The sequence below is a fragment of the Ciona robusta genome, chromosome 14 (assembly GCF_009617815.1).
Source record: "Ciona robusta chromosome 14, ASM961781v2".
NCBI classification, from domain to species: domain Eukaryota; kingdom Metazoa; phylum Chordata; class Ascidiacea; order Phlebobranchia; family Cionidae; genus Ciona; species Ciona robusta.
Window position 1 is genome coordinate 5,919,318 of NC_143248.1, and position 20,778 is coordinate 5,940,095.

Sequence of the window (20,778 nt, forward strand, 5' to 3'; positions counted from 1 at the left end):
CTGGCTGCGCCACTGTAAACACCCATTTGTGCTGAAGTGGCTGTTATTTCATTTGTGCTCAGTGTAGATTTAGTCTTGGCAAACCTTACAGCGAAATCATATTTTCTTTAGTGTAATAGTAGATATATAGTATGATGTAGCTTGGTTTAGACAACTGTGTGCTGTTAATCATAAACCAGTGCTTTTCAACCCTTTGAAACTGACACCCAAATATAAACATAACCTAATGGCAACCCACAATTTTAGCTAAAAGTAAGAATAAATATTTAACTTTTATAATAACGTTGAAATTGCTTAGCAAACCACTGTAGTAGGCAACCCAATGAAATGGTGACCCAGGGGTTGAGAAGCACGAACTTAAATCTCGCTTCTCCAATCTCCTCTTAATAACACAATGATAACTTACATCTATTAGCAAGTTGTGACCTTTTGAACCCATGTGATAGCTCTGTTAAACCCAGGTTCAAACAACCAGCTGAATTTCATATCATACGTAGCAACATGCTGTGCTTATCCAGGGTTTATTATTAGTTGTACTAACGTGGGTAATATGGCATTACCTGGCTAAAACAAGTTGTTTACAATTGTTGTGTTCAAGTGTTTACGATACATTGGATTGTGTTTTTAAAGGGCTCCAATGTCTTAAACATACAACATTATTTGTGTTGAATATGTTTTGTTCCTTACCCTAAGAAAACCATATTTGAGTCTTAATTCCTCTTATTTACAGCAAATACCATGTTTTCTTATATAGATACCATGTTGTGTTTTAAATAGCTTTGGTGCTGTATTGTGTACATAACCACGCCCGTGTATGTTCCTAATTCATTGCAAATGAAATATAATTGCTCTGTTTAACACTACAAAAACTACAAAAATTACAGCATATCTAAAAGCGATAAAAATGTTTATCTAATGTTTTTTGTTTTTATGATTGCCTTGCAATTTTACCAAAATTGTTGAGTACTCTGTTTAACACTACAAAAACTACAAAAACTACAAAAATCACAGCATATCTAAAAGCGATAACAAATTTTAACCTAATAATTTTTTTTGCCTTAAATAGTTGTCTTTTAATTTTGAAGAGATTTGTAATTCACCCATAGTGGCCAGCTGGCACATTTGTGAGACATTGTTTTTTGGCGCGTATGCTTTTAAATCTAGTCTCCCGCTTGGATTAAGCAGTTTATTTTTACTTCCCACAACGCCAGTGTCATTCACACATTCTTTAAAAAACTCCCCGTTCAATCTTTTTAATTCCGCGATCTCTTGCGCCATCCTCTGGTGGCCAAACGCCTCAACCTTTCTCCATAAGGTGGCGTTAAAGTGATCGAACAGGAATGCGTCTGCTTTATTCCAGTTTCGGATTTTCCGCCTTAATTGCTCTGGTTGTTCCGGACTTTTGCTTTTTCTAGAATTTAATTTCAAAGAAACGACGTCTTTAAGGTCCCAGCACATTAAGTCCTATAAATAAACATTAATTAGAGTTAGAATTTTAAGTATATGTACGTTACATTAAAACTAGGCAACACTGCAAAAGATATACGACTAGGGTACAGCCTATAACACCCCCCTCGCGCGGCGTAGGCCAAATCAGGAATTTACATTTTGAGAGAATCCCCTTTTTTTCGTGTAAAAACCTTTTTCCTTCGTTTCAATTTGATCGTTCGAGTGATTACTATCACTCGTCTGCGACGTATAAGTAATGTTTTTGTTCGCTACCAGGGGGGTAGGCGCAGTGTTACATGTTATGATTGTACTCGGTATACGAAGGGGGTAGGTAGTGTAGAAATGTAATGATTTACTCGGTACCGGAGGGGGGTAGGTCGTGTAGAAATGTAATGATTTTACTCGGTACCGAAGGGGGGTAGGTCGTGTAGAAATGTAATGATTTTACTCGGTACCGGAGGGGGTAGGTAGTGTAGAAATGTAATGATTTTACTCGGTACCGGAGGGGGGTAGGTCGTGTAGAAATGTAATGATTTTACTCGGTACCTGAGGAGGGTAGGTAGTGTAGAAATGTAATGATTTTACTCGGTACCGGAGGGGGGTAGGTCGTGTAGAAATGTAATGATTTTACTCGGTACCGAAGGGGGGTAGGTCGTGTAGAAATGTAATGATTTTACTCGGTACCGGAGGGGGGTAGGTAGTGTAGAAATGTAATGATTTTACTCGGTACAGGAGGGGGGTAGGTAGTGTAGAAATATAATGATTTTACTCGGTACCGGAGGGGGGTAGGTAGTGAAGAAATGTAATGATTGTACTCGGTACAGGAGAGGGCGTAGGTAGTGTAGAAATGTAATGATTTTACTCGGTACCGGAGGGGGTAGGTAGTGTAGAAATGTAATGATTGTACTCGGTACCGGAGGGGGTAGGTAGTGTAGAAATTTAATGATTGTACTCGGTACAGGAGGGGCGTAGGTAGTGTAGAAATGTAATGATTTTACTCGGTACCGGAGGGGCGTAGGTAGTGTAGAAATATAATGATTTTACTCGGTACCGGAGGGGGGTAGGTAGTGTAGAAATGTAATGATTTTACTCGGTACCGGAGCGGGGTAGGTAGTGTAGAAATATAATGATTTTACTCGGTACCGGAGGGGGGTAGGTAGTGTAGAAATGTAATGATTGTACTCGGTACAGGAGGGGGGTAGGTAGTGTAGAAATATAATGATTTTACTCGGTACCGGAGGGGGGTAGGTAGTGAAGAAATGTAATGATTGTACTCGGTACAGGAGAGGGCGTAGGTAGTGTAGAAATGTAATGATTTTACTCGGTACCGGAGGGGGGTAGGTAGTGTAGAAATGTAATGATTGTACTCGGTACCGGAGGGGGGTAGGTAGTGTAGAAATTTAATGATTGTACTCGGTACAGGAGGGGGCGTAGGTAGTGTAGAAATGTAATGATTTTACTCGGTACCGGAGGGGCGTAGGTAGTGTAGAAATATAATGATTTTACTCGGTACCGGAGGGGGGTAGGTAGTGTAGAAATGTAATGATTTTACTCGGTACCGGAGCGGGGTAGGTAGTGTAGAAATATAATGATTTTACTCGGTACCGGAGGGGGGTAGGTAGTGTAGAAATGTAATGATTGTACTCGGTACAGGAGGGGCGTAGGTAGTGTAGAAATATAATGATTTTACTCGGTACCGGAGGGGGGTAGGTAGTGTAGAAATGTAATGATTTTACTCGGTACCGGAGGGGCGTAGGTAGTGTAGAAATGTAATGATTTTACTCGGTACCGGAGGGGGGTAGGTAGTGTAGAAATGTAATGATTTTACTCGGTACGGAGGGGGTAGTAGTGTAGAAATGTAATGATTTTACTCGGTACCGGAGGGGGGTAGGTAGTGTAGAAATGTAATGATTTTACTCGGTACCGGAGGGGGGTAGGTAGTGTAGAAATGTAATGATTTTACTCGGTACCGGAGGGGGGTAGGTAGTGTAGAAATGTAATAATTTTACTCGGTACCGGAGGGGGGTAGGTAGTGTAGAAATGTAATAATTTTACTCGGTACCGGAGGGGGGTAGGTAGTGTAGAAATGTAATGATTTTACTCGGTACCGGAGGGGGGTAGGTAATGTAGAAATGTAATGATTTTACTCGGTACCGGAGGGGGGTAGGTAGTGTAGAAATGTAATGATTTTACTCGGTACTGGAGGGGGGTAGGTAATGTAGAAATGACTTATAATAGATACCATACTTGAACCAGGTATAATAAGGCAGTGTTTTGGTTCAGACATCGTTTAAAACGTTGTTGTACCTGAAGCACATGCGAAGGTCCTGTAAAAAACCTAACGATCACGCAGAATGGCGGCCTCCTGGGTGCGTGGTGGAACAGCCAGTGAGCCAGATATGATAAAATAAACAAAGCATGAATTTTCAAAAATTGTTTAATATTTTTTTAGTGCTGGAAAAACAATGTGAAGAAGTGTTTGCACTGCCTTAGTATACTTCATCTTACTTGATCTTTTGGAACTTTATCTGTGAACAAAATATAACAGTTACTATGGTATCAAGAGGAAACTGTAGAAAGGGGGAGTATCAACAAATACTTAAATGATAGAAACCATTCAGATTTATTCACTATCGCTATGCTTGTACCACAATGGCCACCAATCCAAACACTTTAGATAATGTGCTGCTTTCTGCATTTCTTCATAGTAATTTGACGTATGAAACTTTTTTGTACTAAAATAAATGTTGCTGATGTGGTCATTTAAAAAGTACATTTTTGGGACATGCTGTATAATATATATATATAAGAAAATGTTTTATAAAAAGACGTAGATACAAAAATCACCATTTACATTGTCATCCAGTATACCAAAGTACCAAACTCTCCTTCACAGAATTTAAATGCCCGCCAAGTTGTGTTTGGTTTTCTGTAATTTAAGTAATATGATTAAATATTATAAAAGCATAATGGTAAAATGCAGAGTACTTTCAATAAAATTTACTGTGTACAGGCCATGTGTAATGTATATTCAGATAAGCTTATTGATAGCAGGCATTCCATAAACTAAAATGACCAATATGTTATTGTGCAGTATCCCCTTCCATCCAAGATGTGGATAGGGTAAAACACTTTACATTAAATAAAAAAATTACCTGCGATGCGTTGTTCTGTTGTAGACAAAATATTACATACAAAACAGTATATACCACGTACAACCCAAATCAAGTTAACCAATACCTACCCCCCTCCGGTACCGAGTACAATCATTACATTTCTACACTACCTACCCCCCTCCGGTACCGAGTACAATCATTACATTTCTACACTACCTACCCCCCTCCGGTACCGAGTACAATCATTACATTTCTACACTACCTACCCCCTCCGGTACCGAGTACAATCATTACATTTCTACACTACCTACCCCCTCGGTACCGAGTAAAATCATTACATTTCTACACCACCTACCCCCCTCCGGTACCGAGTACAATCATTACATTTCTACACTACCTACCCCCCTCCGGTACCGAGTACAATCATTACATTTTTTACACTACCTACCCCCCTCCGGTACCGAGTACAATCATTACATTTCTACACTACCTACCCCCCTGCGGTACCGAGTAAAATCATTACATTTCTACACGACCTACCCCCCTCCGGTACCGAGTAAAATCATTACATTTCTACACTACCTACCCCCCTCCGGTACCGAGTACAATCATTACATTTCTACACTACCTACCCCCCTGCGGTACCGAGTAAAATCATTACATTTCTACACGACCTACCCCCCTCCGGTACCGAGTACAATCATTACATTTCTACACTACCTACCCCCCTCCGGTACCGAGTAAACCATTACATTTCTACACTACCTACCCCCCTCGTATACCGAGTACAATCATAACATGTAACACTGCGCCTACCCCCCTGGTAGCGAACAAAAACATTACTTATACGTCGCAGACGTGAGATAGTAATCTCTCGAACGATCAAATTGAAACGAAGGAAAAAGGTTTTTACACGAAAAAAAGGGGATTCTCTCAAAATGTAAATTCCTGATTTGGCCTACGCCGCGCGTGGGGGGTGTTATAGGCTGTACCTACGACTAGTCAGGATTTTAGTTTTGTCGAAGTTTTGTTGATGTTCTGTGTGATTGACAAACAAGATAGCAGGCCAGGGACTTGGATTTATGTCAGAGTTGTCCTGTTACCCCATTTTAATGGTAAGACCTATCAACACTTTAACTGTTTGTTATAATTCGGGGAATATACAAGTTTAATTAATCTACATATGATTTCCGTTGGTAACTTGCATGTGATAAACTGATATCTACATTCATACAATCTAAATACTTAGCCTGTATAACAAACAGTAACTTTGTTGGTGCCGTTTACAATTTCTTTTTGATCACACGCTCAAAGTCATTTTAATTTTACTTCCAATTTTCGGGTCTTCTCGTTACATTATGCTATTACATAACTTTTGTCCTGTGGCAAGGCACGCAGTGGAAACCTTTTGACCCACCTTAAGTAAAATAATTGACTCAATGAAATGGTCAGATATCATAACAAGATCAAACTCTTGTTCAATTCTTTCGGCCGCCAGTTTCAAGTAATTTGCCTGTTCATTCATATTCGAAAACCCCAGATCATAATATTCAAGGTTTTTTCCAATAAACCAATAAGCTCCTTAGAAAATATAAGTAATAACTAGTGGATGAATGTTTACATGTAATTAAAGCAAGATAACAGGAGGTTCTAGTTTGACTGCTGCTACCATTGTGGACTTGTGTGTGTTTTCGCTTTTAGGGCATTACATTGCCAATTTTAACAACCAATAAGTGGTCACCGGGTTGGAGAAATGTTTGATAATATTTAGTATCACTTGCTCAAGGACGTTCCCACCCACAGTGGTAGCAGCATTGAGGTTTAAACTCGGTATCCTTACAGTTACAAAGCGAGCACTCTTAAACTCCTGCAATGCTGTGCAAAAGCAGCATTTGTAGGACAAAATATAACTTCTGAAATAGCCCCACCACCCAAAAATAAATATGTTCATTCCTACATACCTTTCCCACCCCGGTTAATACGGCTTGGCGCATCGTCCAACCAAATCTCCAAGTTTTCCCTCGAACTTGAAGGAACGTTGTGAAAAAAATCCACAAGGTCATAAAAATAATCGAATATCGATTCAAACATTTTCCCCGGCTCGCGTAGGATTGTCACGTATTTTGCAACATGACGCGGCAATATTTTATTAACTTGCTTTGAGTTGAACCTAAAAATTAACCGTCACTAAAGAAATAAATAACTCTCTGCCGCTCTTGATAACATGTGTATATAAAATAGGGATGTGCCGAGCCGAGCCCGAACTCAAAAGCTCGTGCCCGAGCGTCTCCTTTTTTGACGCTCGGCGGAAAACTGGGCCGAGCGCCGAGCCTTATGCTATTGCTATAATGTTGCACGCGAGAGCGAAAAATATTAAAAATGAAAAAAGTGAAGCTACTAAAAGATAACGAGACTAGTCAGCGTAGCTTTCTCTTTAATTATTTTTCATTCGTTGTGAATTTGCTCTCTCGCAAGTAACGAATCGCAACGTCAGCGAATTTGCCGGTATCGAATTACAGCCGGTGACCAATTACACAAGCGCCCACCCAATGTTTCCGTATCTAATTTTAAATAAAAAGCCAAAAACTCTAAAACTTTTTTATAATGAAATAATATAAACCGCTGCCATGACAGCCCCCGTTTCCGCAAACATGCACGCAGCCAGAAAGTGATAAAACACGCGTTGCTTTCAATATTACACTTCTTCGCTTGGAATTCAATTGTTATGTCACTTGTCCTATTGTAACGTAACTATTAATTATGACGTTTCATAATATAACAATCGAGAGGAATGTGCCCACTTCTAACCAACCATGAGATCAAACCATCGTGTATGAGCTTCACATGTTTACGCTGCGCCGGTGTAGGAAATAAAGGAAGACGTATGCGGTAGCATACATTTCACACCTAACAAGCGAAGCAATCGTTGTGAATTTATTCTCGTGAAAAGTGACATAATGAAACTCTGGTTCTCGTGCGGTGCCAACAAACGATGTTTTTTTTTGGCTTCTGTCTAAGCTCGGCCGGGACGATACTTTGTAATATTATAATACAATTTCTGTTGGTTCCAATTTACTAAAAGGGTCGCTCCTCGCTATTATATTTGCATTTATTAAAATTCACATAATCGCGATTTACCCGCAACAAAAATTATACACAAACTACAGATCGTATGGAAGCGAATAAAACACGATTGTTTTCCAACAATCTCGTTTGTGATGTAACGATCGTAATGGTTTATCAAAGTTATTCTGACGTAAATAATCATTAGATTATCCACGATGTACATGCGTGAAACTTACACCAATGTTTTATTTGTTTATATTAATTTAGATACGTCCTTTTAATAATGTAATATTAGTTTTAATTTACCGCATAAAGTAGAATACATATTAGTGTGCAAGACCAATATCTAAAGCGTTTGTATCGCGTCAGAGTTAACGTTGACTGGACGTAAATATCTCTATGACAGTCAGGGGCGCAACCAGGGGGGCTGTTTTGCTGTCATGACAGCCCCCTTTTCCGCAGACACGCACGCAGCCAGAAAGTGCTAAGACGCACACACGCGTTGCATTCAATGTTACATTCATTCGCTTGGAATTGAAACAAATTTTCGTTCAATTGTTACGTCACTTGTCCTATTGCAACGTAACTATTAATTATGACGTTTCATAATATAACAATCGGGAGGAATGTGCCCACTGCCCAACCAACCACGAGATCGAAACATCGTGTATGAGCGTCACATTTTTACGCTCTGCGCCGGCGTAGGAAATAAAGGAAGACGCATGCGGTAGCATACATTCCACACCTAACAAGCGGAGCAATCGATGTGAATTTATTCTCGTGAAAAGTGACGTAATGAAACTCTGGTTCTCGTGTAGCCAACAAACGATATTTTTTGGCTTCCATCCAATCTCGACCGGACAGTACTTTGAAATATTATACTACAATCTCTGCTGGTTCCAATTTACTAATAGCGTCGCTCCTCACTCTTATATTAGCACTTCACCTAAAAAAATCACATAATCGCGGTTTATCTGCATATAAAGCAGTGGTTCCCAAACTTTATTTACTCGCGTTACACTTTTAGGTTCATGCAACGTTCTCGACTTCTCCTACCACCTACATACTAAACTACTGAAGGCTCGTGAACAACTAATCTTAAATAGTGAAATTAGAAACCGCACGCATAAGTATTTTTTTCAGCGAGAATTCGCAACACAAACTTGACACAGCTTTTTCAAAGTTGCGTGTAAAATATATGTAATTTGCCTATTAAACAAGGTAACACGGTGGAATAAACAACCTAAACATGTTCCAGAAGTAGCAATGCTGTATATTTACGATGTTTTCCTCAGCCAAGCAGCATAATTATTACGAAATAGTAGGGATCCACACGTGGATTCATTGCATCATAATAGCGATTGTTTGACCTGGCAACTGATTACGACATAATAGCAATTCACACGTTGATTATTGGCGTCATAATAGCGATTGTCCCCCTAGATTATTTAGCCTGCAAGTGCTTGAAAACAGGTTGGATATTAGCCCTTTTTACGTATGCCAAGAAGTAAAGATAGGCTTGGAAAAATACTTTGTACGCGTATGAAGCAACGCCTAGGTTTAAAAAAGTTGGAAACCACTATAATGGGGAATATAGATAGCATGAAATGTCACGCTCAACGTAATGTATGAGAAATAAACTAATGCTTATAATTATAACAATCACTAAAAGATCATTTGCGATCGTTTGGTGTAAACTTGATAAAACCACAGAACTACTGATCGTATGGGAGAGAATAAAACACGATTGTTTATCAACAATCTCGTTTATGATGTAACAATCGTAATGGATTATCAAAGGTATTCTGACGAAAATATTCGTTAAATTATCTACGATGGACATGCGTAAAACTGTCACCAATGTTTCATTTGTTTTTACCAATGTAGATGTAGTAGTTAATTTACCGCGTAAAGTAGAATGTACATTCGTTTGCACAACCAATAAGGGGGTATTTTATCGCGTCAGAGATAAACGTTGACTGGAGGTAAATATGACAGTCCCCTTTTAAACGCGCTGGTTGCGCCACTGGCTGCAACAGTTTTAAATAATTTTGAATTGAATATTTTTTTATATGAACTCTACATTTTGCAACAGAGGGAATTAAGAAACGAGACGTCTCTTTAACCGGAAACCACGTGTTCTATATTACTTTGATTAGCGACGCTTTTCGGCTGAATAGGAACGCATTCTCGTACGCCTTTCTCCTTGATGACGTCATAGGTGCTCGGGCTCGTGCCTTTATCGAGCATCTTATGTTTTATTGGCATCCCACTTTCTAAGCAAAACTTGCAGACCCCCCCTTTTAAAGTTCCTGGTTCTGCTTCTGGGTGCAACAAAGTATTGGTTTAATTAATAATAGTGACAGACTGACAGTGCATGTTCTATTGATTGCAATACAATACCCATTCTTACCTCATATGGTGACATATGACATCATAATGATCTTGCCCGTGTAACAATGGGAAAACCATTCTTTCATGGAAGGGGTTGGGATAGTCAAACCGGGCCCAATCCGCACCATTAGGTAGCGCTATAGTGAGGTTATGTTTCACAGCGTAGCGTTCAATTATATTCATTACCGACGTGCTGGCTGTTTTGTGAGTCTTCATGAACATGATTTTCGTGATTGGCTCACATGATTTCTGTGATAAGAGTTATATTACAAACACAGGGTGGCAAGGTTGGTAGGCAACATTGCTTTATGTGAATGTAACTTGTAATGGGTTTAGTTTTGTAAGGTGGGTCAGTTTTATTGTATTAAAGTAATCCTTGTTTATAAGAATGTTGAAAGTAATTGTGAAACTGTGAAAATTAGGAAATTGTTTGGTTAACACTGGTGAATAAATTTGAAAATATTTGGTCAACACTGGTGAATAAATTTGAAAATATTTGGTCAACACTGGTGAATAAATTTGAAAATATTTGGTCAACACTGGTGAATAAATTTGAAAATATTTGGTCAACACTGGTGTAGACAAACATTCAATGTCACGTCCACCTCAGGGGCTTTGTATGTTGGTTCCTTTGTCTTAGGGAGTTCATTCTTCCATGTTTCCACCCTATAGATACATTATCAGTAGATTAGGAAAATCAACAAAGCAATATACCAGCAGGCTGGCACACGTGGTGATATTTAAACCAATTGTTAATGGTTAACATGTGTTTTATACGCGACGGAGGTTTGCAATGCAATAATCGTTACTGCAATCAGTGGCGCAGCCAGGGGGAGTTTCGGGGGTCATGACCCCCCCTCCTTTTAAACCAAAAATTTTTTTTGATTAAAACCCCCTCCTCTTATTTTTTCTGGCTGCGCCACTGACTGCAATATTGCACACCTATGTTTTTTGTGGCATCATCTATAATTACAGTAGGTTGGGGTAAGATCAGTGGCGCAACCAGCGCGTTCAAAAGGGGGCTGTCATATTTACGTCCAGTCAACGTTTATCTATGACACGATAAAACACTCCCTTTATTGGTTGTGCACACTAATATATATCCTATTTTACGCGGTAAATTAAAAACACTACATTATTAAAAAGACGTATCTAAATTAGTATAAACCGATGAAACATTGGTGCAAGTTTTACGCATGTGCATCGTGGATAATGTAACGATTATTTACATCAGAATAACTTTGATAAACCATTACGATCGTTACGTCACAAACGAGATTATTGGTAAACAATCTCGTGTTTTATTTGCTCCCATAAGATCTGTAGTTTTTGTATAATTTCTGTTTCTGATGATTAGTTTAAATCAGTGTTTCCCAAACTATGGTACGCGAAGGCCTCCCAGGTGGTACGCGAGCACCTTATTAAGTTCAAACCAAACGATCGCAAATGGTCTTTTAGTGATTGTCGTAAGCATTATTTTAATCCACATAAATTACGTACAGCGTGACATTTCATGCTATATTCCCTACACCGGTGTTCCTAACTTTTTAAACTTAGGCGTTGCTTTATGTGTGTACAAAGTATTTTTGCAAGCCTATCTTTACTTATGCGCATTCGTGAAAAGGCAAATATCCAACCTGTTTTTAAGCACATGCAGGTTAAATAACCAAGGGGACAATTGCTATTATGACGCAAATAATCAACGTGTGAATTGCTATTATGTCGTAATCAATTACCAGGTCAAACAATCGTTATTATGATGCAATGAATCCACGTGTGAATCCCTACTGTTTCGTAATAAATATGCTGCTTGGCTGAGAAAAACATCGTAAATATACAGCGGTGCTACTTCTGGAACATATTTAGGTTGTTTATTCCACCCTGTTACCCTGTTTAATTGGCAAATTACAATTATTTTACACGCAGCTTTGAGAAAGGCAGTGCCAAGTTTGTGTTACAAATACCCGCGGAAAAAATAGGTGTGCCCGCGGTACGGTTTCTAATTTCACTATTTAAAATGAGTTGTTCTCGAGGCTTTAGTACTTTAGTGTGTAGGTGCTACGAGAACGCTGCATGAACCAAAAATATGTATACGCGAGTAGATAAAGTTGGAAACTACTGGTTTAAATGCAGATAAACTGCGATTATGTGAATTTTAATTGGTGCAAATATAAAAGCAAGTAGCGACGCTATCAGTAAATTGGAGCCAACAGAAATCGTAATATGATATTACAAAGTATCGTCCCGGCCGAGCTTGGCAGAGTCGTTCGTTGTCACCGCTAGAGAAGCAGAGTTTCATAACGTCACTTGTCACGAGAATAAATTCAACGATTGCTTCGTTTGTTAGGTGTGGAATGTATGCTACCGCATGCGTCTTCCTTTATTTCCTAGACCGGCGCAGAGCGTAAAAATATGACGCTCATACACGATGTTTCGATGTCGTGGTTGGTTGGGCAGCGGGCACATTATGAAACGTCATAATTAATAGTTACGTTGCAATAGATCAAGTGACGTAACAATTGAACGAAAAATTGTTCCAATTCCAAGCGAACGAATCTAATATTGAATGAATGTTGTGGCTAAGCACTTTCTGGCTGCGTGCGTGTCTGCGGAAAAGGGGACTGTCATGACAGCAAAACAGCGCCCCTGGGTAAGATGGTTCATGTTTTCATTCCTCTTTATCGTCCTATTTTGAATAAATAAAGAATATTCTATATGGGTTAAGTCCTACAGTGAGGCATGCCATGGGACCTGGGATGTAGGTCAGAGTTGGCCCATTATTTTACAATAACAAACCCATTACTAAAAAAAGATATTTTTATAGTAAAGGATAAAAAAATAATAATACAATGAAAAGTAAACGTTTGTTTTTATCCTTTAAAAGATAGAAAGCAAATTCTTCACGATTCCTTAGGTTAAGTTCAAACGCTTAGCCACAACATTCAACATAAATAAAAGTATAAAACAATACCCTGAAATGCATCACTTACTTGCTTTGTTGATAGATTGTGTTTATTTTCCCGATCAAAACCCATGAACCGAATCCGAACCCAAATATTAAAACTAGGATAGTTAATTTCCTTCTCATATTTGCAACTAATGCAACAAGCATATGATTACGCTGTTGTGTGTATAAGGTTTGATTTAATATTAACTAACTATGTTAGCAGATAACCTGTGCAAACGCTATTACCAGCAAACAATATACGTCATCTAAAACTTCTAAAGTCATGCTACTCAACCTTGGCCGCGAGATTGTTTTTCGAAATTTGACACTTTTTGACCAGGTCTTACTTAATTGGATTTTGCAAGCAAATCATAGCAGATAGACCAAAACTTTCTTTAGGAAGTTTGTGCAGTATAAAATCTTTAAACTCATATTTTATTTTTTTTGATGACGTCATAATAAATCTTTTTTTTCAGAAAAGAAGAAAAATAATAAAATATAATGTATTACGAACTTCATCAGTATGTAAAAACCTTCTTTTTAATGTATGATTGTTAAAGTTACTTGCATCATATAGGGAAAAAATTACAAAAACCTTCAATATGTCGATTCTAAACCACATACTAATGGCTGTGGGACCAAAATTTATTTAGTTTGGTAAGGTTTCTAACTCTTGGACTGTTATTTCTGCAATAAAACCAACAATAAAAACAAATATGAAATTTAATAACGAAAATCATCTTGGAAATTATAAAATCATCCTGGAAATGTCTTTGAAGGTTCACTGTGTCTTAAAGATGATTCACTTCCTGTTTATTAAAAAAATGTAGGATATCAAATGATTGCAAACAATGTTCAGATTAATCAGAACAGGTTCAATTTCTCATGTTCAAAATTTGGCGAAATAATATTTTTTGGTGCAAATCCTGATTTTTGAAACATTTTTCAATCATTCCCTGTGCAGCATACAAGTATGGGAACTAAACCTACTAAAACTGTAAAGATAAAGCCCAGGGTCCTTTTTATAATAAAAAATTACTGTCTGTTGGGAATATGCTTTAACGATAAAGTATTATTTCCATTCATATATTTACCACCAGCGTTTTTATTTATGTCCTTTTTCTGTTTATTCCTTAGAATGTGCATAAACAATGTTGGGGTAATGTGACAACTCTGGTTATATCCCAGGTTCCATGGCTTGCCTCACTGTAAGACCTCACCCATATACAACAATGCAGCAACTCACTCATAAGGCATAAGGGATTTCGGTCACCGCCTTAGATTGTGTGATCCTTGAAAAGCTGAGTGAATCAAAGTAGATATCAAGCATGAGGTAATTGTATTTCGAATAGCTTTGGTGCTGTATTGTGTACACAACCACGCCCAAGTATGTTCCTAATTCATTGCAAATGAAATATAATTGCTCTGTTTAACACTACAAAAACTACAAAAATCACAGCATATCTAAAAGTGATAAAATAATGTTAATCTAATAATTGTTTTTGCCTTAAATAGTTATCTCTTAATTTTGCGGAGATTTGTAAAGTACCCATAGTGGCCAGCTGGCACATTTGTGAGACATTGTTTTTTGGCGCGTATGCTTTTAAATCTAGTCTCCCATTTGGATTAAACAGTTTATTTTTGCCTCCTACAACGCCAGTGTCATTCACACATTCTTTAAAAAACTCCCCGTTTAATCTTTTTAATTCCGCGATCTCTTGCGCCATCCTCTGGTGGCCAAACGCCTCAACCTTTCTCCATAAGGTGGCGTTAAAGTGATCGAACAGGAATGCGTCTGCTTTATTCCAGTTTCGGATTTTCCGTCTTAATTGCTCTGGTTGTTCCGGACTTTTGCTTTTTCTAGAATTTAATTTCAAAGAAACGACATCTTTAAGGTCCCAGCACATTAAGTCCTATAAATAAACATTAATTAGAGTTAGAATTTTAAGTATATGTACGTTACATTAAAACTAGGCAACACTGCAAAAGATATACGACTAGTCAGGATTTTAAGCCCTTTAGTCTCAACGCTTTAACTGTTTGTTATATTTCAGGGAATTTTTAATTAGTGTACATATGATTTCCGTTGGTAACTTGCATGTGATAAACTGATATCTACATTCATGCACACAAAGACAGCAGTAGATTAAACAAGACGACCTACAGCTTTGGCAAACATGCTAAACTATGGTTATGGAGTTGGATCTACATGGAAAGGTACGTGTCATTAAATATCTTGTGTAAATATATAATATATATATATATACACATAGGCCAAGCCTGTGATGTTTGGTAAAGGCGCGAACATCCTGGTTTCAAGGTGTCTAGATTCTGGTGTAATATACGAGTTTGTGGTTTGGGACCGTAGGGTTGTTTTTGTATCAAAACCTTCAGGATGTTTGGATAAATCTAAATACATAGCCTGTACAACAAACAGTAACTTTGTTGGTGCCGTTTACAATTTCTTTTTGATCACACGCTCGTAGTCGATTTAATTTTACTTCCAATTTTCAAGTCTTCTCGTTACATTATGCAATTACATAACTAATGAAACTCTGGTTCAACTCCTAGATTCCTTTGTCTCTTATACCTCCAAACTCTCTTGACTTAAACCTTAAAAGCCTAAGCCTCTTGACCCACCTTAAGTAAAATAAGTGACTCCATGAAATGGTCAGATATCATAACAAGATCAAACTCTTGTTCAATTCTTTCGGCCGCCAGTTTCAAGTATTTTGCCTGTTCATTCATATTTGAAAACCCCAGATCATGATACTCAAGGTTTTTCCCGATAAACCAGAAACCTCCTAGTTAGAAAATATAAGTATTACTATATGGATGAGTGCTTACCTCTAACTAGAGCAAGAGGATACTGGGTTTGAGACTGGATGCTGCTATCATTGTAGACATTGCTATTTTTTTACAACCCTTCTCTCCACCAGTAACCCCTGGGTTGGAGAAACTGTTGTTAATGTGTCTTGCCCAACACAGTTACAAGGTGAACACTCTTAACTCCTGCAGTGCCGTACAATAGTAGCAGCATTTATATCCATCTTAACTTAAGTCACCCCTGTACGCAAGGATAAATATGTTCATTCCTCCATACCTTTCCCACCCCGGTTAATACGGCTTGGCGCATCGTCCAACCAAATCTCCAAGTTTTCCCTCGAACTTGAAGGAACGTTGTGAAAAAAATCCACAAGCTCATAAAAATAATCGAATATCGATTCAAACATTTTCCCCGGCTCGCGTAGGATTGTCACGTATTTTGCAACATGACGCGGCAATATTTTATTAACTTGCTGTGAGTTGAATCTAGAATAAAAAAAGTTTGAATTCCTTCAATCCAATATACAATTAAACCATTATTCAGTTGCTAACAGGTATAAAGGAATAAAAAAAAAAAACCTACCAGAAAAAGATGTACTTTTAACCAGATTTCCGATGGAATTTTGGTACAATAATTTTAACCATTACTTATGCTTAGTACTTAGTAGCAACATCAACAAAATTTGGTTAAATACCTATATATTGTGACAGACTGACAGTGCATGTTCTATTGATTGCAATACAATACCCATTCTTACCTCATATGGTGGCATATGACATCATAACGATCTTGCCCGTGTAACAATGGGAAAACCATTCGTTCATGAAAGGGGTTTGGGTAGTCGAACTGGTCGGCATTCCCTCCGTTAGGTAGCGCTATAGTGAGGTTATGTTTCACAGCGTATCGTTCAATTATATTCATTACCGTCGTGCTGGCTGTTTTGTGAGTCTTCATGAACATGATTTTCGTGATTGGCTCACATGATTTCTGTGATAAGAGTTATATTACAAACACTGGGTGGAAAGGTTGGTAGGCAACATTGCTGTATTTAAATGTAACTTGTAATGGGTTTAGTTTTGTAAGGTGGGTCAGTTTTATTGTATAAAAGTAATCCTTGTTTATAAAAATGTTAAAGCAATTGTGAAACTGTGAAAATTTGAAAATATTTGGTCAACACTGGTGTAGACAAACATTCATTGCACGTCCACCTCAGGGGCTTTGTATGTTGGTTCCTTTGTCTTAGGGAGTTTATTCTTCCATGTTTCCACCCTATAGATACATTATCAGTAGATTAGGAAAATCAACCAAGCAATATACCAGCAGGCTGGCAACCCACATAATAATGTTAACATTCGGACCAAAGTTTCCACTGTCTAGTTGTCACTTCACTTGTTAAGTTGTTATATAATTACAGTAGGTTGGGGTAAGATGGTTCATGTTTTCATACCTCTTTATCGTCCTATTTTGAATAAATAAAGAATATTCTATATGGGTGAAGTCCTAAATGCGAAACACGTCCAGGGACCTTGGATATAGGCCAGAGGTGGCCCATTATTTTACATTAACAAACCCATTACTAAAACAAAGGTATTTTTATAGTAACAAATAAATCAAATATATAAACTACAATGAGTAATCGTTTAAACTGTTTTGTCCTTTAAAAATAAAATGAATTCTTTACAAATGTTTAGTTAAAAATAATAAATTGCTTATCCATTGCATAAGCATTAAACAATACCCTGAAACGCATCACTTACTTGCTTTGTTGATAGATTGTGTTTATTTTCCCGATCAAAACCCATGAACCGAATCCGAACCCAAATATAAAAACTAGGATAGTTAATTTCCTTCTCATATTTGCAACTAATGCAACAAGCATATGATTACGCTGTTGTGTGTATAAGGTTTGATTTAATATTAACTAACTATGATGGCACATAACCTGTGCAAACGCTATGCATGCCAAACAATACACCTTATTTAAATTCTGTTTGATCAAAACATTTTACATTTTGATTTTAGAATTTTTGTTTTTTCAACCAAATTTTAAGTTGAAAAAACTCATTTTTTAAAATATTTCACTACAAAAAAAAGCTTTTTTTTAGATAATCATCTGCATTGTACATTTGATATACACTTCTACCATTAACTATTACTTGATTGCAATGTTCACTTATAAAGTCATGTCACTTAATCCCACCATTGTTAATAGAATAATCCCAATGATCAAATCTACATCCAATATCCTGTCAATAAACTTCTCCTTTCACACCCTGTGTTGGCTGTGACAATATCTTATGTTTAAAGGCCTTTTAACTGACAGGCCAATGTTTACTATATACATAAAACTATACAACGATAGTTTATTAATATAATACTGTGGTTATACTGTCTATATAACTTGTGTATTTTATCTATTAATATTAACTTGTGACATTTACTGTCTGTTGGTTCCGACGGACAAGTTGTCTTAGCAAGGTTAGCATTAAAATAATATTTTTATCCATATTTTTTACCCGCAGCGTTTTTATTTATAACAAGTGTTGTTTTTCTGTTTATTCCTTTCTCTTTTGTTTTTACCCCGCAGGCTTTAAATATAAAATCTTAAAATTCCTGAATCTTTAACAAATTAGGCGACCATTTTTCTAATAAGCTAATGGTAAAGACTATTTATGCACGAGCACAAAATTTGGGAAAAGGCAAAGCGACACTCGTTAAATAATGATATGCATAAAACTATACTCACATAAAAACGAGGGCATAAAAAAAAGTTTTTGAATAGTCCAGTTAGTGGCCTATCAAATGTTACACTAACCAGACATTGAGTGTTTATGTTGTAATTATATTAAATAAACTACACTACGGTTAACATTATGTGCAGGACCTGGGTTATTCCCATCCCACATTGCAGTTACATGATAATGTTTAAATTAACACATCATCTTTTGCGTTGGTTATATAAGTTGTTAATAAATAGGCCAGTGCTAAGAAATACACCAAGTGTTTCAGCAAGTTGTAAGACCCTGTTGTAGCATCTTTCAGTCATTATAATTATATGCAACTCTTGTAATAAGTTATTTTTAGCGAATACTTAATTTATACTCTGGGTATTTAAACCCAACATATTTCAGAAGGTCTGTCAATAACGTCCCATGCAGACACCATGTGCCTACGTATTGAGGACTCTTCTTAAACACTTCTTCCCGTATCTATATTGATTTGCTGTTTAAATATACCAGCAGATAAATATATATATACTTTACCACATAACATATGGGAAAATATCAAACATGGCCGTGATATCGCTGGCATGTAAAGTAAAACATCTTCTAAATTTTGCTCAAAGTTAATTTGTGTCGTGCATAAATTTTTATGAAATCAATTAAACTTAGAGCTGGATTGCATCATTAATCAACATATTGTTAAAAACCTGTTTTATGATAATTGATAACATGTACAAATACAACAGAATATATTTAGGTTTCCTCCATAATCGTGCTCTACTACCCTTATCTATCTTATATTATAACCTATATAAGCTGCTTTAACATCGATCCCTATATATAAGTATATACATACAAGTACTTACAAAACCTTAAATAGTTCATAATAGTCGTTCAATGTGACCGATACTTCAAACTTGAAGTCTATTGGGATTTGGAGAATTCTATCTTTCCTCTTGTTGTTACCACTCATATGGTTTGCCATATATTCTTCCTACCAAAAATATGAAATAAATATTCAATATATAAATATATATTTACTTTGCTTTATAAGTTACCGCCTAAACTGACATTGAGATATTAAGAAAGTTGTCCTCAAAGGTGGTTGCACCCTTACCAAATAGTAACACATGTTATTGGGCAGTGAGCCAAATCATTTATCAATTCCAACCCTATATGGGTAGGCCTCTGTAAATATTAGAGTTGTTCTTATTTTTGTAAACTTGTATTTATGAATGGATCTTTTCATCCAAAAATAAGTTTTTGTTTCATTACCTAATCATTTACTATTTGTCTATAAATAAAACGGCCAATAATAAAGCATATAGGACTTTTATATTAAGTTTATTAAACTGAGCTTGCCCAAATAGAAGCTTGTATTTGATATTTGATCACTTAATCCTTTTCACCGAGAAAAGTAAATTGAAATTTTCTGAAGTATGTTTACACATGTTGTGTGAACGTCAAATATATCATAGGTTGGTTGGATACCGTATTAAAACTAGCTGAGTAAATAAACAGCCATTACTTTGCTAAATAAGTTTCAACTTATGGTTGTAAGTAACAATGTTAACTGGTTTCTATGATTCACTGGCTTTGTGCAACACAGTACAAATACCGCCATATTCTGCTTACTGCTTCTATCTGGCTAATTAAACCAGATATACTCACCCATAAACTAAAGGGTCAAGGGTTCAAGTCCTACCCGTGGAGTAAACAAAGTCCATTCAGATCATTTCAATACTTAATCCAAAAAACGAGTTTTTGAAAAAAAAATGAATTTACAGCTTCCCTAGGTAGGATTTGAACCCCTGCTTCTTCTGGTCTTGCATTATTCAACCATTGCAACTGCTTTTCTAACCTTTTGCAGTAATAGGGAAAACCGAGGCTTAAATCTTTACACTCCTAATAAGCCCCGCTATAACACCTCAACCATTCAGAACAACCCCATAATATATTCAAGTCAATTACTTCCAACTGGCAACATTTATTGACAAGTTTAAGATCGTCAACCTAAATTTCGTAATTTATTTATCATACTATGGAATATAAGTGTGATTAGTGTAATATGTACGTTACTCAACAAATGCTACATATTACAATGTTATGTAATAATCAACTAAGTTATATGATTTCTAATCTATAGGTTTGTGAGTTTGGTTCTTTTATTTCAAAGTCTTGTTTCTATTTATAATTGAATAATAGTTTTAAATCTGCCGAAATTTGATTCTCTTTTTATTGGCAATTAGAATTATA

At 36.8% G+C, this 20,778-nt stretch overlaps 2 protein-coding genes and 1 long non-coding RNA gene across 3 annotated transcripts; all 3 read right to left on the reverse strand.

Moving 5' to 3' along the window:
- Nucleotides 1–489: 489 nt before the first annotated feature.
- Nucleotides 490–13,300, reverse strand: LOC149725409 (galactosylceramide sulfotransferase-like). The gene is made up of 6 exons (XM_089892565.1): nucleotides 13,016–13,300; nucleotides 10,631–10,691; nucleotides 10,045–10,274; nucleotides 6,527–6,735; nucleotides 5,983–6,146; nucleotides 490–1,464 (listed from the first exon to the last, which is right to left on the reverse strand). Exons 1-6 carry the CDS (start codon nucleotides 13,135–13,137, stop codon nucleotides 1,036–1,038), a joined length of 1,215 nt encoding a protein of 404 aa, XP_089748691.1. The 5' UTR covers nucleotides 13,138–13,300; the 3' UTR covers nucleotides 490–1,035.
- Nucleotides 3,869–4,874, reverse strand: LOC149725410 (uncharacterized). The gene is made up of 2 exons (XR_016386501.1): nucleotides 4,605–4,874; nucleotides 3,869–4,378 (listed from the first exon to the last, which is right to left on the reverse strand). It is a non-coding gene; the product is annotated as an uncharacterized LOC149725410 (long non-coding RNA).
- Nucleotides 13,301–13,601: 301 nt separating the features above from the next.
- LOC149725411 (galactosylceramide sulfotransferase-like) lies at nucleotides 13,602–20,657 on the reverse strand. The gene is made up of 6 exons (XM_089892528.1): nucleotides 17,557–20,657; nucleotides 17,008–17,068; nucleotides 16,557–16,786; nucleotides 16,076–16,284; nucleotides 15,613–15,776; nucleotides 13,602–14,885 (listed from the first exon to the last, which is right to left on the reverse strand). Exons 1-6 carry the CDS (start codon nucleotides 17,676–17,678, stop codon nucleotides 14,457–14,459), a joined length of 1,215 nt encoding a protein of 404 aa, XP_089748654.1. The 5' UTR covers nucleotides 17,679–20,657; the 3' UTR covers nucleotides 13,602–14,456.
- Nucleotides 20,658–20,778: the final 121 nt, after the last annotated feature.

Bases quoted from the DNA above. Each gene is read 5' to 3' on its own strand.
- LOC149725411 (XM_089892528.1), bottom strand. From the start codon at position 17,678: ATGCTTGTTGCATTAGTTGCAAATATGAGAAGGAAATTAACTATCCTA. The intron at 17,069-17,556 runs GTAAGTGATGCG...ATGTATCTATAG, and splicing joins ACAATCTATCAACAAAGCAA to GGTGGAAACATGGAAGAATA. The intron at 15,777-16,075 runs GTATGGAGGAAT...TTTTCTAACTAG, and splicing joins TATTAACCGGGGTGGGAAAG to GAGGTTTCTGGTTTATCGGG.
- LOC149725409 (XM_089892565.1), bottom strand. From the start codon at position 13,137: ATGCTTGTTGCATTAGTTGCAAATATGAGAAGGAAATTAACTATCCTA. The intron at 10,692-13,015 runs GTAAGTGATGCA...ATGTATCTATAG, and splicing joins ACAATCTATCAACAAAGCAA to GGTGGAAACATGGAAGAATG. The intron at 6,736-10,044 runs GTAAGAATGGGT...GTTAATTTTTAG, and splicing joins GTCATATGTCACCATATGAG to GTTCAACTCAAAGCAAGTTA.